The following is an 18648-nucleotide window of genomic DNA, read 5'->3' on the forward strand; positions in this document are numbered from 1 at the left end:
CAACTGTTTTTAGTTGAGTATATTACAAGTAAATAAAATTTAGTTCTCTTTTATTGATGATTAAAAAAATTAAGAACTTATTCATCGCAAAAGAGATATTATGATTATTATGTAACATACTAATTATAAGAACCTAACTACATTTTTGGGGCACCAACCACCACCGCCCCCCACCCCCCAGTCAAAAATTTCCCCGTACGCCTATGGATATTAGACCTATATATACCTGATTCTGAACTAATCACTGATAAACTTATAATCAGCAGTTAACAGTTCAAGGATCCTGATAAGTTCGGGGATCCTGATAAGTTCAAGGATAAGATGATTATCAAGGCAGTACAATGTGATAAGATTAAATTATTTCATTTGTAAATTATACTATATCTAAAGTTTGTTCTACATGATAGCAAATCATCTTATTATTATCAGCTGATGTGGGCTAAGGACAAAGAAGTAAAATGTGAAATCAATAATACTAGTTTGCTTTTAATTCTCACGTTTCATTGTCAAACTGTCATAGAGGTGTGTTTTGCTAGCAAGACAGGGGCAAGATTCCCAATTGGCTGGTTTTAAAAGACTGTCAGAACCACCATGGTTGCTAAATCTTTTAAATATCACTTTTTATTGTCAGGCTGTCGCTATTCCCCATAGGTGGGATTTCCTCTCGAGACTCCAGCATGATTCCCCATTGGCTGGTTTTATATGACTAACAGTACAACCACAGTTGCTTATTTCTCTCTATTGCTAAAACCAGTCTCTCAACTCGGTCATTCATTTAATTCTTTCTCTTCGGATCATTTCATATATTTTGACTCAATGTCAGATATAAATGTATGGTCGAAAGGAAAAAGATCATTTCCATAGCTTTATAATACGACCCCTATTAGTCCTAGATCAATTGGACTGGCCAAAGTTTGAAATTTACAAGGTTTCCCTATTCTTGTGTTAATTTCACAATTGCTTTTTATTTATTAGGAATACAAGTATTTTTTCTGATCATAGGCATGGAATGTGCGCAAGAAAAAAAATGTAAGAGTATCTTATGAGGTAAGGGCACTTCTTATTTAGGAGATAAACACTTCCTGTTTCGCATTTAGAGGGGTGTTCTTGCCCAGTAGACATGTCCTGAGATCATTAGAAACCAAGACGCATTAGATTTGAGTTGAGGAAGATCATTGAGCACAAAAATGAAAAAACGTACACTGTAATATTTATACCCAGTTATTCGCCTTAGTAAAACAGAGGGCTGTTATTGTCCGATTGACAATGTCTATGTCTAATTAACCAATCAAAATGCAAGATTCACCCTCAAGCATGTTACAAGTATTGATATAATGGCTTACGGTTGTGAGAACACTAAGAGACCCAAACATCTAGCAGACTCTGCAATTACACTGCAGAACAATTTGACAGAGGATAATCCAGGAATTCACTTCAGCGAATAATGACAAATACAAGCTGAAAAGTCACTAGATAAACAAGTCTGATAAAAAAAGATTCTCGCTGCATGAGGTAGTTATCTTCTGATAAAAGTGTTTTGAGAGGGATTTGAAGCATACAATTAATCTAAAAAACATTTTTGGTCAAATATATCATCAAATCACACGGTCTGTACAGGTGAAGGCATCTTTAAAGAAAACACTAGATTTTTATATAAATAAAATTTATTATTAAAATATCTACAATCATATTTATCGATAATTCATAAAATGAAAAAAAAAACACACAATAGAAAACAAACTAATGACTTTTCAAACACACTTAAACAGGAGAGTTAAGTCAAAGCCTAATAAGTAGGTATACCAGTGGAATGTTGTGTGTAAGCTGAGTATCATCACATTAACCCTTTGTCCTCGATAGCCCTGTATAGCACAGTCTCTAATTGTAAGTGTTGAATATAATCTCGAAATGGATTTGAATATAGCATAATCATTACTTGCAGTTTTACATGAATTAGTATAAAAAATAAACATCATTTTTATATTTAGGTTCATCTAGGATTATGTTGTCAATAGTATATGAAATAAAATTTAAAAATATTTATTCCATTGATGAAATATCAACAACCATTAAATACATACATGTATATACAGTTATACAAATATATATTTGGTTATCATGAATAGACTAACATATACATATTTTTACTGAAGTTCATTATAAAAATAGTTGATATGTCATATAATTTAGTCAGTTTTCTTTGTAACCCGAACTGAACCTTGTATGATTTATACATCACCAAACTCTTCTCTACAGAATCCTGGTCCTGTGATTGGTTCAGCTTGAAAACCGCGTCTGAAAAAAATTAAGTATTTGTAGTTTCAAATATTGACATATGACTGGATAAATTTTTGAAACATATTAAATCCATTCACTTGATTTGATATTTGCTGTTTATTTCTTGCAGTGTAGATGTAGTTTGTCTTGTCCACAGGTTTGTCTTGTCAGCTTTGTTTTGTGTGGTGTGTGGTTCTCTTGCACTTACATATTCATGGACGAATGTTATTTAATTGACTTGTATTTTAAAAGGAGATGATTTCTGAAACTCACAAGATAGATAAAGATTTGCAGTCTTGCTCTTTGTATGGTCTACTTTTTAAAAAAAAATAACTAACAAAAAATTAACTAACAAAAAATAATGTTCAACTAACCTGACCATTCTACATCGATGTTCAGCTAAACGTGGTTGAGCTAAAGCTCCACTATTGATCTCTTTGGCACTCCATAATCTCTCTCCTACTGCAGATGCTCTCGGCCTGTAATATCAACAGTAACATTATTAAAGATAAATGAATAATAATTACTTGCAGTTCTACATGAATTAGTATAAAAAATAAACATTATTTTTATATTTAAGTTCCACTTATTATATAACCTTCCTGCTTCTCTGAATTGTTTCTATATCTAACGATATATATAATTCAATTCCGATCTAATGAGGTTGTATAATATAATAATTAAAATGATATGATTTTAAGTGTATTTTAGACTTAAAATAACTAGATTTCTTTATAATTTGGATCAAAAATAAATTTACCTATTCTATAACTTGAGTTAATTTGCGGAATGAAACTATCTTTAGGGGCAATTATAGGAATTTTCAAAATAAGGGGAGGGGTAGTGTTTACGGTTGTATATAGGATGAATGTACATCTGATTCCCACCCTCTTTTCGCGTCTGACCATTTTTTTATACCAACACAGTATCTTTCTCAGTTTGATCAAAGCACATATATAATACTACAACACATTAGTGAACGAATTGAAAATGGTCATTTATTAATATATCTTAAAAATAAAAATTGTCTAATACTGTATTAATCAAAGATGGGGATAAAAAAAAATTGCGACAATATCGCTGTTACTGTGCTCAAACAACATTACTTAATCTATATGATAAAGCTAATATTGAGATAGCCAACATTTAAACTAAAATTAGTAAACATGTCGACTTATGCTTGATCATTCAGAACAAAGATTTAATTGTACAGAGATTGTTCCATCTAGATGAACTTACCATAATCTAGAAATAACATTAGTACCATCAACATATTCACCCCACATACATGTTTCACCTCCTTGAATAAGTTCTTTCTGGGCATCAGTTCCTATAAAAAAACATTCTCATTTTAACCTCAACTAGACACAAACTATGTCATTTCAGGACTAACTTGGTTCAATTTTATTTCAATATATCACTTGCAAGTATAGGGTCTTTTGCTGTGGGAGGACCCGAGGAAAACCCATGAACTTGGACAGACACTTCTACTCCTTGTCACATACAAACAGGGAATCGAAACCATGCCCTTTGACTCAATGACAGAGAGAGAGAGAAATGGGGTTTAACATCCACTCCACACAAACTAGGTCATTTTGGGACTAACATATGGTTTAATTTTATTTCAATACTTTGCTTGCGCGTAGGGGTCTTTACTCGATGACAGATCTTGTGATCTAACATGTACACATTAAACCATTTGGCCACCACCATCCCCTCCCTATGAAAATGGCTGTTGAGTAAGCAATGAATTAAGATATTAACATACCGTTAAAGTTAAATGGTTCACAAGCATAGTATGCCATCCAATCTGATCCATATGATATTCTACTCAAATACCAACAAGTTGATAATAGAGTTTTATATCCTAATTTAGTAACTTTTTCCATCTCAGCTTGCCATCCAGCTTTCCATACTTCTATGACAGTGTCTGCTCGTACCTGGGATAAAAGTCATCTATAATTGTTGGGTAAAATCTTGTTGTTGTTCTTAGGGTTTAACGTCAGTTTCCACTGAAGGTTATATCGCAGACAAGTTCTCTTTATTTTTTTCATTATCTGAGCGCACGCGCAGGGGTCTTTCCTGTGGGAGGAAACCGGAGTACCCGGAGTAAACCCACGAGGTTGAGGAGGCGCCCCTATCTCCAAACCACATACGCTCACACCAGGGATCGAAAACACAACCACAAGTCAGATGTGACCGGCCATCTAGAGGTCAAAGCGTGACACTCTAGACCACTAGGCCATCTTTTAATCAAGCTCTTTTTAATCTGATTGAATCCAAGCTGGGAGATAATTTCTTTCAGTACATTTCTGCATGGATTAAGCTGTGAAACATTAGATTGGCGAAATCTATGGAGATTAGTAACCACTGAACAATCCCTAACTATTTTGCTTTGAATTTTCAGGATAGATATGTGTGAAGGATTTGGCAACAATGGGTAGGCTTCTTATAGGTAAATCTGAATTCTTACTTTCTTTCTTGTCAAAATTGAAATCCACTCCCCAATTCTGCACAACACTATAAATAGGACACTACACTCCAAGAGGAGAAAAGGAAAACAAGATGTTTTGGTACAACTAATGTTTAGAACAAAGTATGGCTTAACTTAAGCGACTTAAGTAATGGTGTTTGCATTAGGTACTTCAAGCCATATGACGGCCAAGAGCTATATCATTATTATAACAATATGTGCAGATGCTTTTTGCAGAAAGGAGCCGCCTAGTGACTGGGATAAAAAAAACATGATCTCACCTTAGCTCCATTATCAATGACTTCTTGCCAAATTTGGTAACCTTTACCAAGCCCACCAACAATATCAAGCAAGCTATGAATGATAATATACAAAAATTTACAGAGATAGAGATTCAACCCCCACTAGAGGTGTTCGAATCTGACAAATTTTCAGTTTGGATTGAACTTCATATTTCAGAGCCCAACGAAGACAGCAAACTTTTGACTGAACCAGATATGACCACTGTTCTTCACATGTTAAATTTCTATGTTTTTTTCCCAATGGGCAATTGTTGTTAATTTGTATTAAATTTACATTTTCAAATTCACACGATATCACCAACTAAAATATTTTTCTCTTTACATTTTTTGTTTGGTATTGGACAAAAACGACTTGTATTGTACTGAAACACTCCCTGATAACATATGTTAAAAGAATATTCAAGTTTTATTTACATTAAAATACAAACATTACGTATCTAAAGTTGAGGGTTTTTTGTTCATGTTACACTTATTACCTGAATATTTACTGTGATTCAAATTGTCTTAAGTAAGACATAAGTATTGTGATAAGTAAAGTATCATGATCGTAATCACAATACCAAGTACTATATACAAAGAAAACAGTTCATCCAATATTGATGATCCTGGTCATCAGTGCCATCTTTGGATACAAAATTACATTTTTCATCATGAGCCACAGTGATGAATTGTGTTTTTGACACTGCACCTCCAAACTTTTTTTGACTCCTTTTTTGACTCAAATACGGTATCTTGGAATTCTTTTCAGAATCATGATTAAAATCTCAAAACAGGATAAACTATTTATGTTTTCTTATAGCCAAAGATGTATTCATGCAAACCACAATGCCAAACCTCTAAAGACAAGTCATTTTGAATAATAAAAGTGGTGCTTAATTTTTTTCTTTGTGTGTACTTCAAAATATGAAGTAACACAAAAGATAAATGTGAGAAGCAGTCTTTTGTCAACTCTTTCTCTTAGACATTTTAATTTTTTGTTATGTCAAAACTCCTTTCATAGTTTAGAAACATCAGATATCACTTACTTCTGCATATAATATTCTTCAACTTGTGAATATGATGTATATCCCATCTTCTTCATAAAACTTGTTATTTCTGGGTTGGTCTGCCTTCAAATACAAGATAATCTCACATAAAATAAATATGAACATATTCTTCCTTAATCACATTTCTTTTTTCCTTCCAAATTATTTGAATGAACAGATTTGTGTATGAAACATGGTCCATCTATTTTTATAGTCTAACTATAAGAGAAAGAGAGAGAGAGAGAAATGGGGTTTAACATCCACTCGACACAAACTAGGTCATTTCGGGAATAACATATGGTTTAATTTTATTTCTATAATTCGCTTGCGCGTAGGGGTCTTTAGAAGTGGGAGAAAACCGGAGGACCCAGAGAAAACCCACGAGGTTGGACAGGCGAACCTACTCCTTGTCACGTACAACCGGGGATTCAAAACCACGCCAGTTGACTAAATGACAGGCTTTATGATACAGCGCGCACGTGCTAACCATTCAGCCATCCAACCCCCCATCTAAATATAAATAGATAATAATAACAGTTACTAGAATCAAGTTTCTAGATTCAAGATTGTATGTCACAAGTGGAATCAGAATTATGTCAATTGAAAAGAGTCGAAACAGGACTAATAGTTTATCAAATAAGCAAATTAAACCAATTTACTAAAAATATCACAGTTCTTATGCTTGGGAATGTCATATTGAAAGATCTGGTAGAACTGTAAAATAGATGACAAAAAATTCTTGAATTAAAGATTGCACTTGAATAAAGCCATCTGGACATTTTTCTAAAATTGGATCCAAGTAGCTATCACTATTATCTACCATTTGTTAGAATATAGAAATGGATGAACCATCACCTTTTAAAAAATAATCTTTTTGACTTACCAGCAAGCAAAACTGACCTCATCACCACCTAAATGCATATAATGATCAGGAAATAATTGACCAATTTCTGTAAAGAATGACTTCAGAAAAACGTATGTAGAATTGGGGACTGGATTAACTGGACCAAACTGACCATTAGGTTTACTTCCTGTGTAACATTTGGTCAGTAAATCTGGTTGACCATAACCCCAAGAAGATGTATGTCCTAAAAATAAAATACAACAATAATCAATTTGTTCAAAACTTATTCAAATCAATTGATTCTAACTTAAAGATACATTATGGGAGATAAGATAAAGAGATGTCAGTTCTCGCTATAATAGTTAAAAACTAGATAATGTAAAGGTAATTTGCTGAAAATTTCAGTCAAATTGATCCACTATGAGCTGAGAAAGAAGCGGATGAGATTTTTGCATAGTCTCGGTCATCATTACTAAAATCATTAATATAAACAGCATAGTCTCGATTATCCACTTTTTTTTTATTTAATTATCAATGGCCGTTAGCGGCATATAGGAATCTAATCCAGCTAACATCGAAGGCTAGCCTTGACATCGAGAGTTTATTATGGTCTGGATAAGTTAATTAATGTCTAATTGATAATTTAGATAACATTTCAGGCCTAAAGAAAGACTTGTAATAAGCAGATTTTGCCCTTGCATAATGCATGTTTAAAGATATTTTAGTTAAGATTTTAATAAAGAGTCAATCATTCTTGATATAACAGTTCAAAAATAAATTATAAACAAAGAAAATAAGACAATTTCAGTCAAATTACATTATTCTGAACAAAGTTTACACTGTTGGAAGTTTAGACTAGAAATGGGCATCAACTGTCTCTGCACCGTCTCCGAGAATTGCTTTTTGTTTGATTGACAGATGATAACTCTGCCCACATATTTTTGATTATCAAGTAACATTCTCACTGCCTACAATACCCTTGATTGTCAATACGTCTATCGGCAGTCTCCGGGAGTGACATCAGTGATTAATGGTAAATGTAAGCTTGGTCAGCCATCAAATGATTTAATTATTAAATGGACAACTGTTTAAATCCAAGCTGTATCTACCGAGTTGATTTTGGGCTTGTTATGTAAATAAAGGTCAAATTATTAATTTCTATAACATTTGAAGCCTTTAGACAGACTTGGAATAGGCATATTTAAGTCTTAACTAATGTATCTTTAAAGGACAATGTTGGTGTCAGTCAATATAAAATATGTGAGAAAAATGTAAAAGTCTGTTTATTCCCTTGCTTTAATTCATTCTCTAATTACACATTTTATTTTTGTTCATTCTTTTCGATTTCGATTTTTTTTTGTTTAAATTTTTTTCTTCTTCTTTTTCATTAAGATTTTTTTTAACTTAAATTTTTGTTTTCTTCTTTTTTTTTTTTAAATTGTATATAATCTATTATCAATGATAATAGACATGAGTAGTATTATCCACTCAGTACAGTTAATATATTTTTGAATTTTGAATATTATTGTTTGAGTTCCAGCTATTAATATATTATTTCAAGGTTTACGATGTTTATAAAGGGTATCAGGTCTCAATGATTAATAAGAACGTGTGCTCTATAAGAGATTTATAATCCTATAACCGTTCATTCTCAAATTTCTCATATTTCAGTCTGAAACTTTCAGACAAGGTAAATATATTATTTCTTCATTCTTCGATGTCTGATTTTCATACTTAAACAAATACTGTTTTCCGAAAAACGGTGTGAACTGTGACTTTTTCTTAAAGTTATGGTCATTCCAAATTTACATTGGTTTTATCTTTATGGTTCAGGGTGAAAGAAAGTAATACTATTATTTCAAATTTGTTCATACAAACCAACCCATTTGTCATAAAATCTTTTTATACTTGGATGTGCTTGTTTATATAATGTTTTAACATTATTAAAGTAAGTATTTTGACATTCGAGATACATGTATATGTGAACGAAACAGATGAACAAGAAATAAATAGCATCTAATAATAACTACAGGGCTACAATGAACCAGAAATCCAGAAACAGAGAAATTGTAAGCCATAAAACAACTATCAAATCAAGGAGTAAATTATTTGATATCTGAAAAGTGACTAACCCGGTGAATCAAATTCAGGAACAACTCGAATACCTCTCATTCTAGCATATTCTATAATATTTTTAATATCAGTTTGAGTGTAAACATGTGTTTCTGGATCATAGGCACCCTGAAAATCATTTAAATATAAATGTAAATCTTAAAAAAAATTTATGGTACAGTACATAAAGACACAACAGTTACATGTATAAATCTGTGATGCTACTCAACTTACATAAATATACAGATGCTCGTAACTATAAAGAGAGTTATCCTTTGCTTTCTGTTATCAAACTAAGAATCTAATCAAGCTAAAATATTGACCTTTTGTTAAACTAAATGTTGATCTTTTATTAAACTAAAATGTTGATCTCTATTAACCAAAATGCTGAAACTAAAATGTTTATATTTTAAAAAAACTAAAATGCTGATCTTTTATCAAACTAAAATGTTGATCTTTTATCAAACTAAAATGTTGATCTTTTCAACTGATCTTATAAAAGCAAAATATTTAGAGATAATTCTACATATTTTGTAGCAATTTGCCAAAATGTTGGTTTGTAGTTATAGTTCTAAATAACCCTTCTAGTAACCATATACCAGTAATATACCAGTATTCTGTAGTCCATTTAAAGTTCAAATGGAATTGAAAAATGGAGATGCATAAAATAGTTTATTAAACAAAGCAATGATTATGTTGCAACTTTAAAATTTAGAAACATAATGGTTAGAGCGAGATAATTCTTTTTAGCATATTTGATAAATCTACTCCTTACATATTTGATAAATCTACTCTGTACATATTTGATAAATCTACTCCTTACATGTTTGATAAATCATTTGATAAATCTACTCCTTACATATTTGATAAATTTACTCCTTACCTATTTGATATATCTACTCCTTACATATTTGATATATCTACTCTGTACATATTTGATAAATCTACTCTGTACATATTTGATAAATCTACCTACTCTGTACATATTTGATAAATCTACTCCTTACATATTTGATAAATCTACTCTGTACATATTTGATAAATCTACTCTGTACATATTTGATAAATCTACTCTGTATATATTTGATAAATCTACTCCTCCGTACATGTTTGATAGATCTACTCCTTACAGGTTTGATAAATCTACTCCTTACATCACTATACTAATAACTTCTATCGCATGTAATCTACTATCTAATCTAAACAAGGGTTTCCTTAATCTTTGTTTCCTTTTGATTATCAACTGCAATAGTCACCCATAGCTCAGGTTAACATTTAATAAAAAAAAAAGGCTGACATGGGAATTAGGTTTTAGGAGAAACGTGCAGCAGGTGAATTGACCCATTTTACCTGTTGACTTAGATCAGGGAATGTAGAACTTTCAAATGGAAATGACGGATCATCAACAATATGCCAATGAAAAACGTTGAATTTATTCTGAGCTAACGCATCCTTTATAAAAAGAAAATTATATAAAATAAAAATGTATTTTAATAGTAAAATCAGTTGTCATACCATAAGTGTAATCTTGGGAAATTTTTCACTTTGATAAGGGAAGAGAAGGAGGGATCATCCACAATATGCCAGTGGAAAACATTAAATTTATTCTGTGCCATCGCATCCTGGAATCAAATGTCATCAAATAAAAATTATTACACAATCAAAATAAATATGAATTTGTAATCAGCCTGTTAATTGTGCCTACTTATTGATTAATGGTTCATACAGCATTTAATACCCTGTCATTTAAACGCTTATTTTTAAACCAGTTCAAAATCGCCAGGGTTTTTAAGACAGGATTGTGTTGCGTTCATGCATACTATAAGCTGGGTTTTTTAAACTGGTTCATTTACCCCACTTTTGCGTTCAGATGACAAAGTTAAACTGGTTTAACGATCACCAAGACTTTTAACTAGTCCAACTTAAGCGTCTGTATGGGCTAAAAGTTCAGGATTAAAACAATTCCTTGTTGTATATATTTATACACAAACTTAGATATATTTGTAACCCATGCTCAATAGAAGAACAACAGACTTGGGTAAAATAAAACAGGAGTCTAATACATAATGTGCCTGCAGGGTCATACCGAAACACAGGGATGTAGCCAGGATTTGGTGAGTGGTGTAAAAATATATTTGGGAGGGGGGCGTGGTCTTTTATGAAAATTAAACCCTTCTTGGTGTATTTTCAGAGCATCTGCTGCCTTTTGTATTTGGTTCAGTGCAAATCAAATTTCCATTTATATATTTAAATTTGACCAAATTCACTTAATTTTCATCAATGATACAGGGATCTAAAAACTTTTTGACACCACCCGACCGAGCATAAAATTGCCCCCCCCCCCACTCTGTTTCTCTGGATAGATAAGTTGAGGACCTTTCGTGTTTTATTTGAGTACAACGAATTATGACAACAGGTAGATATTGATAATTAAAACACGTTGTATTATTTGACTTGTTTGTAAAGTTGTTGTTCGTGTCTCACGAATATTATTATTATTATGGTGGAATGAGAATCAGGTCAGGCAAATCCACGGTCAACACAGGTAAGAAATAAAATAAGAAACATGGTGAAAATTTGCTGGCACGTGTTGGACAATTACCACATTTAAACCTTTAACATTGGAGTGCCGTAAATTGGTCTGGGTGACCTATTTACGGCAAATAAACAAATATAAAGACCGTAGAATAATTGTAAAATGAATAGACCTAGGCCTACACATCTTCTAAGTATAAATAAACAAAATACCAATACATCTTTCTTTAAACTAATTTGGGATGATAGGGTCTACTATGGCACACAAAAAAAAATTATGCCGTGACAGACATGGTTTGCGTACGTCGGCTTTTACCATGGCTTTGGCATTTTATTGCCGTCGTGGTAAATTTTTCGACCGCCGAGTTTGTGTACAGAGAAGGTGTGCCTGAGCACGCCGTGCGCATGTGCGCGGAAATATCGATGCCTGTACATAATGTTTCTAGTTTTACAACACTGACTGTATTAAACACCTGCTTTATTCTACCCAAGTCTGTTGTATTTTCATATTTATGTCTACTCTCTTCACCTGCAACATTTTATGATCCTGGAATTACGCAGATCTAATTTGTTTGTCCAACCTCTTGAATCATTCAAGGGAGTATCTTGCCGATCCCCACCGTATCCTCATATACATGCATCTTTAGTTATATCCTCATATATACATATACATGTATTAGTTATATCCTCATATACATGTATTAGTTATATGTTCATATACATGTATTAGTAATTATATCCTCATATACATGTATCTTTAGTTGTATCCTCATATATACATATATTAGTTATATCTTCATATACATGTATATTTAGTTATTCTCACATACATGTATCTTTAGTTGTTTCTAGAATGCAATGAAATGCAGTTTAACGTCCTACTTTTCTGTACCGACTGGGATAATGTAGACAGGCAGTGGGCTATGAGGCAAATTTTGCCCAACATCGGCACTAGGCCTACTCTTATATCACCACTGAAAGTTTCTAGAATGTAGGGAAAAACTTATTAAATCCCTTCATCTCTGGGCCTGTTATCACATCAACTTACAGTCATAGAGAAAAAATATCTGCACATTATTTTGTATCATCAAATATTTTAACCATTTCAATAATCTAAGTGTAATCATAAATTCAATCTATTAAAATTTTTTTTACACTAACCAAATTAGTCATGAGAATAGGAACCGAAATAAAATGTCTGGATGTATCTAATAACATTCCTCTATGGTTAAAACGTGGTTTATCAACAATCTGTGTATTATTTACAACAAACTAAAAAAGAAATAAAATAATATTTGGTATTATTTCAATAGTTATCATTAAATTTGTCCAACTTTTTCCTGTGTCCTGTTAACATGTTGTAACTAACAAGCGGTTGCCATGAACAACATCACCAAGTATCAAAACTTCTCATCAGTTTAAGCATAAACGAGGAGACAACAACACAATCAGAATTCTTCCTTGATAAACATGTATCAGGAACTCTGACCTGTGACAACAATATAGGTCCATATTAAATGTGGTTAAAAAAATGACGTTCCCAAAACCATTTTTATGGTATCTAATGTTTCGTAAATGTTAAAACTTGCGTCCTCAAGACAAGCACAACAACAATCACAGCAAGTTTGAACAAAAATTTCAAAAACTCTGGCCTGTCACACGATTTTTGTTAGTGCTTTTCAAAATGTCTGATGGAATCTTGTGAAAAATAACCGAAATAGACCAGTACAAATTTATTTTGAATATGATATTCAAAATCAACGCCATTTATTTTCTTATGGAGAGTGATGTGCCTCTTTAATTGTACTGGCAAATAATACTCACCCCTCCATCATTACTCTGATAAACAATTTGACTGAATGTTTCTAAACCTCGTAAAACTCCCCATATTTCAGAAGCTGACAACATAGCTTGATTACCGTTAACATTTAATGTATCTGAAAAGAAAATGGTAAAATCTATAAATATGAACTACGTCCATGTGATGTTTAAATTGAAGGTTAAGATAGACATACGTGTATGTATAATTTGTCAGATTTCATTTCTTTTACATTAGAAAACAGAAAATATCATTTCTTTTACACTAGAAATCAGAACAAAATATTATTTCTTTTTTACACTAGAAATAAAGATAGGTTGCCAGGCAAAGAAACATACGCCCACAGCAGCTAAATCGTCCGGGCAGTCAACAAGAGTTGTCGCATATTTTTAATTTTCGGTAATGAAACATTTATAATAAACTAAAATCTGATTATAAATTTAAAGTCAATCGGATATTAACTTTGGCCTCTAGAGCGTCCACAAGATTTTTCAAAGTGATCAAGGGCCATAACTCTGGCAGTAATAATCGGAAATTGCTGAAAATCAATAGGCTTCTTCATCTTAAGACCTTAAACACTGTGTATAAATTTAAAGTCAATCGGATATTAACTTTAGCCTCTAGAGCGTCCACAAGCAATTGTGGACGCCGGACCGTCAGACGGACGGGGGCGACGACAATATACGACCACATTTAAATGCCAAAGGCCACGGGAAACACATTTTGCAAGCACTTCTGGGAGAAATCTAGGTATCATATTTTCCAAATTTATGCTGCTATTTTGACTATAAGACATACTACTGTACTACACAAGACACTCATGACAGGTCTGCTTAATATAATGCTAATACAATGTATTTCTATCCAAATAATAAATTGCATCTTATACATATTGAGGCATGAATACATGTATCAAAGACCATTTCACCTTAAGGTGACAGACATTTGCACGTCAGCATAATATATTTTACTAATCGTTGCGTATGTATGATTTTTCGCGTGAAAATTAGAGCTCTCAGGGGGCCCGCTTATACGGGTGGACTTATTGTTTAATGGGGGCCTGGGAGGACACCGTCCTCCTAAACTCCCTGCCAGCACGCCCCTGCGATGGGTGCACTGTTTTTGCACTGTATTTATTCCCTTATTTATTAAATGATATTATCTGTTTTTGCAAATTCATTCTAACCATACATTTTTATTGGAAAATTTGAAACATCCACTTCGGTTGGAAATGATTAAGAATGATTACTTCAATGTCAAATATTTGATAATAAGAAATAATTTTATGTTATAATAATGAGGAAATTTCAATGATAACATCCAGTATAATTCAAACCATTTTTACCCAGAAAGTGAAGCAAATTAATTAATTTTTTTCTGAAGTAATGGTAGTGATTTTATCGGGTTTTAATAATAACAACAATGAGGAAATTTAAGTGATATTATTAGTTGATAAGGCATATGACTGCAAAAGGATTGAACTCTTTAAAAAAAAAAACCCACAACCAATGAATGAAATAAATGAATGAAATAAACGAAATGGGGTTTAAGGTCCTACTTGCTGCACCAACTGGGGCTAATACACCATACAGTGTGCAATTATGGAAATTTTGCCCGGACAGCTATTGAATTCAAACTGTCAAAAATCCCAGGGGTCTTTCTCGGCCAACACCGAGATTGAACCTTGGACGTCTTGGTTAGTGAGCCAACGCCTTACTCGCTGAGCCACCGATGCTAAAAAAAAACAAAAAAACAAATTGACAAAGCCTCAAAGGTCACCTGAAAGATTAATTAAATCAGTGAGTAGCATTTTATCAAGCTGTGATGGTAATTTGTTCAGATTTAAATGACATCATCCACTCTTTTAATTAAACGAATGAGGAAATCTAAATAAATTTAAAGATTAAATTGTATAAAGATGACCGGACTTGAATCTATTTTCAGTAACAAGATGGCCTAAAATGGTATTTCGTCAATCATAGGGGTTTCAATATAACACATATTTCTTAAGAAATAATGTAAGAAGATACCCACAGAAATAAGGTTTTCATGAAATCAGTGGAAATAATTAGGGGTTTCAAGAAATCTCTAAAAATATAGGTGATTTCATCCCTGGTGACCACAGGGGTGACACAAAATCCCTAATTACATGTACACAGATTCCATGTAACATATATAGAAAGTGCTCGTCAACTGAATATTAAATCATTTCATCTTAGCTGTTGTTTATACAGATTTGTCTCCAAGTTTATTTACATACAATTTGAATACAGATTATGTAACTGTCTTTTTTTCTGACATCAAATGTTATGTAGATAATTAATTAGACATTTAATCACATGACAACCCCATAACAAATTCTTTAGACCAGTTGATAGCTAAGATATTGAATGGAGTTGACAATACTTCATTACTTGCCATTTAATCAGTTAACACTAAAATGAGCGTCATTCAAGAAAGAACTGACCATCGATTGACATGGAAATTGTGGTACCATACTTAAAATTGAAAATCAGCTGATCTAGCCTGTTCTTGTCAAAACTTCAAACACTCAATGTCAATATATACATTTTTCATTATCTATTTTATCGAACAACAAATATAACTAAAATGTTATTGTAATTAGATCCACAGACATCAATATACTTTAATACTTACAGGATTCATCCGATTCCAACATTGGATAATCATTATCCATACATGGTTTTTCAAGTTTTACCATTAACTCTGCCATGGCATCTGTTGGTGCCTTGAAGCTAGATTTAAAAAATAATGTTTCTGGTCTTCGACCAAATATCAAAGGAAAATAACGGTTATACGCTTCCTGGAGTATTGAACATGATGAGCCTTCGTTAACATTGCGGAACTTAAATTCTGCATCATCTACGTAACTGAAGGTTCCCTGAGTGTGATAAGACAGTGGCATCGGCCAAGGATTACCCGCCGTTTGAGACACTTCGGGTCTTCGAAACTTAGTATGACTTCGATCATGTTGAAAGCTTCCAGGAATTTCAACAGCAATCAACAACAAAATTAGCCCCACGAAAGACATTGTCGTTTTCCGCTTTCTTCGATGGGATCTATTCACCAACTCACGTGATAGATCGTGTACAATAGTCTTGAACATGAAGATCGTGAACATGTTATATGACGTAATATCAATACCGGGCACCGGATAATCATAACTAATCCCATGCTTTGTAAACACCAGTAAATCACGTGACTTATCACATGACAACTTGGTAACAAACCGGTCACTTTTATTTATTTTTGTGGGACGTAGTCAACATCAATTGTTCACTCAAAATCAAAATGAAAACAAAGCAGACAATCCACGGCAAATGGAAATATTCCCCAAAGATTGTATTATTGTAATGTCTTGAATGGGTTAACAAATAAACACCCTACACGAATTAGATAAAGAAACCTTTTTATCTCCGCGTAGCGATCTGGAGTCGCGACAACAGTCTGAACAGGCACCCAAACGCAAATGTCCCTATAGCCATTGACTATTCAGTATGGTGGCGACCATGTCAGTTGTTCCGCCTGCTATATTTTATCATGTATTTTTAAAAACTGATTAATTTTCCATACTGTGATGTGAAAGCAAGCTTATAAAATAGGTTACAAATAGGATTAGTCAATATCAGAATATTTTTCATTGGATTTATGTCACCCAACCAAGATCATTTCACACGTACAGTTTTTTGTCGTGTGCCTAATATGTTCGAATAAGAAGATCCTAATCTGTCAAATTCATCAAAAAAAAGACGAAAAAAAAATCAAATTTAACATCTTACTACAATGCCCATTCACTAACTTTCAGGTGTTAACATGGGCCCTATAATAGGCCTACCGACCAAGGTGTAAATAACGCAGCGGCAATCGGCAATTTTATTATATTTTTCAGAAAATCTTCTCAAGTGTCAGTTTTGTCAGCCATCTTTGAACTATCCCGACCGCGCTTTATCGCATGGTACGGCTGGTCACGACCACCGGTTGAACTAATTAAATGCCATTCGCATGCAGATGGTTCGACTATAGTACGAAAATCCGTGCAACCGAAGGTCGCCCAAGCTATAACTGGCAGACAACAGACAATGTCTGCTAGAAGTAATCAAAAGTTGTTGTTATTAGTTAGTTGTATTTTACGTCCGCTACCCTTCCCCCCTTATATCTTGTTATTTGCCAAGAAGATATTAATGTGCCAGGAAAATGTTTATATTTTCTGAAAGATGATAAAGTATTCTTTGAAATGGTATGTAATAATATACTTGGAATTTGATCTTTCATACAGAATTTCGCTGATGCAAATGACAGCATCCTATATTAATATGGCCTCAATGTCGGCTACCTCCACCCCTCTTATACCTTACGATTTGGAAAGAAGATATCAATGTGCCAGGAAAATGTTTATATTTTATGAACGGTAATAAATTTCTCTCTTAAATGGTATATGGCATTATACTTGGAATTTGATTTTTCATATAGCTTTTCGCTGTCGCAAATGACAGCATCCTGTATAAATACCGTCTCAAGGTATGCCACCCCACCCCTCTTATACCGCATAATTCACCATGTAGATATTATTGTGCCAGGAAAATGTTTATATTTTATGAATGATAATAAATTTCTCTTTTAAATGGTATATATTATACTTGGAATTTGATTTTTCATATAGCATTTCGCTGTCGCAAATGACAGCATCATGTATAAATACCGTCTCCGAGTCTGTTACCCCACCCCTCTTATACCGTATAATTCACCCTGTAGATATTATTGTGCCAGGAAAATGTTTATATTTTATGAACGATAATAAATTTCTCTTTTAAATGGTATATTATATTATACTTGAAATTTGATTTTCCATATAGCATTTCGTTGCCGCAAATGACAGCATCCCGTATAAATACCGTCTCAAGGTATGCTACCGTAACCCCACCCCTCTTATACCTCACAATTCACCCTGTAGATATTAATGTGCCAGGAAAATGATGATATTTTCTGAAAGACAATACATTCCTCTATTAAATGGTATGTGACAATATACTTGGAATTTGATTTTTCGTACAGAAGTTCGCTGATGCAAATGACAGTATCCTATAGTGTTATTGTGCTATAGACATGTCCTGAGATCATTATAGGACCCAAGACGTGTTAGATTTGAGTTGAGAGGGATTTGAAGCATACAATTAATCTAAAAAACATTTTTGGTCAAATCACACGATCTGTATGGGTGAAGGCATCTTTAAAGAAAATAC

At 32.9% G+C, this 18648-nt stretch overlaps 1 protein-coding gene across 2 annotated transcripts; it reads right to left on the reverse strand.

The window, feature by feature from the left end:
- Positions 1–1677: 1677 nt before the first annotated feature.
- On the reverse strand, positions 1678–16517 carry LOC126817445 (beta-hexosaminidase subunit alpha). Of its 2 annotated transcripts, XM_050544424.2 has the most exons (12): positions 16046–16517; positions 13393–13505; positions 12730–12840; positions 10384–10485; positions 9054–9162; positions 6961–7165; positions 6078–6161; positions 5032–5104; positions 4046–4217; positions 3517–3607; positions 2652–2756; positions 1680–2295 (listed from the first exon to the last, which is right to left on the reverse strand). In XM_050544424.2, the coding sequence occupies exons 1-12, from the start codon at positions 16512–16514 to the stop codon at positions 2229–2231; spliced, it is 1701 nt and encodes a 566-aa protein (XP_050400381.2). In that variant the 5' UTR covers positions 16515–16517; the 3' UTR covers positions 1680–2228. The 2 variants fall into 2 exon arrangements, with proteins under 2 accessions (XP_055956319.1, XP_050400381.2); XM_056100344.1 differs by lacking the exons at positions 10384–10485; positions 13393–13505; positions 16046–16517 and adding an exon at positions 10549–10655 and having other exon boundaries at positions 1678–2295.
- Between the last annotated feature and the right edge of the window lie 2131 nt (positions 16518–18648).

Source organism: Patella vulgata, chromosome 4 (assembly GCF_932274485.2).
Source record: "Patella vulgata chromosome 4, xgPatVulg1.2, whole genome shotgun sequence".
Taxonomy (NCBI): domain Eukaryota; kingdom Metazoa; phylum Mollusca; class Gastropoda; family Patellidae; genus Patella; species Patella vulgata.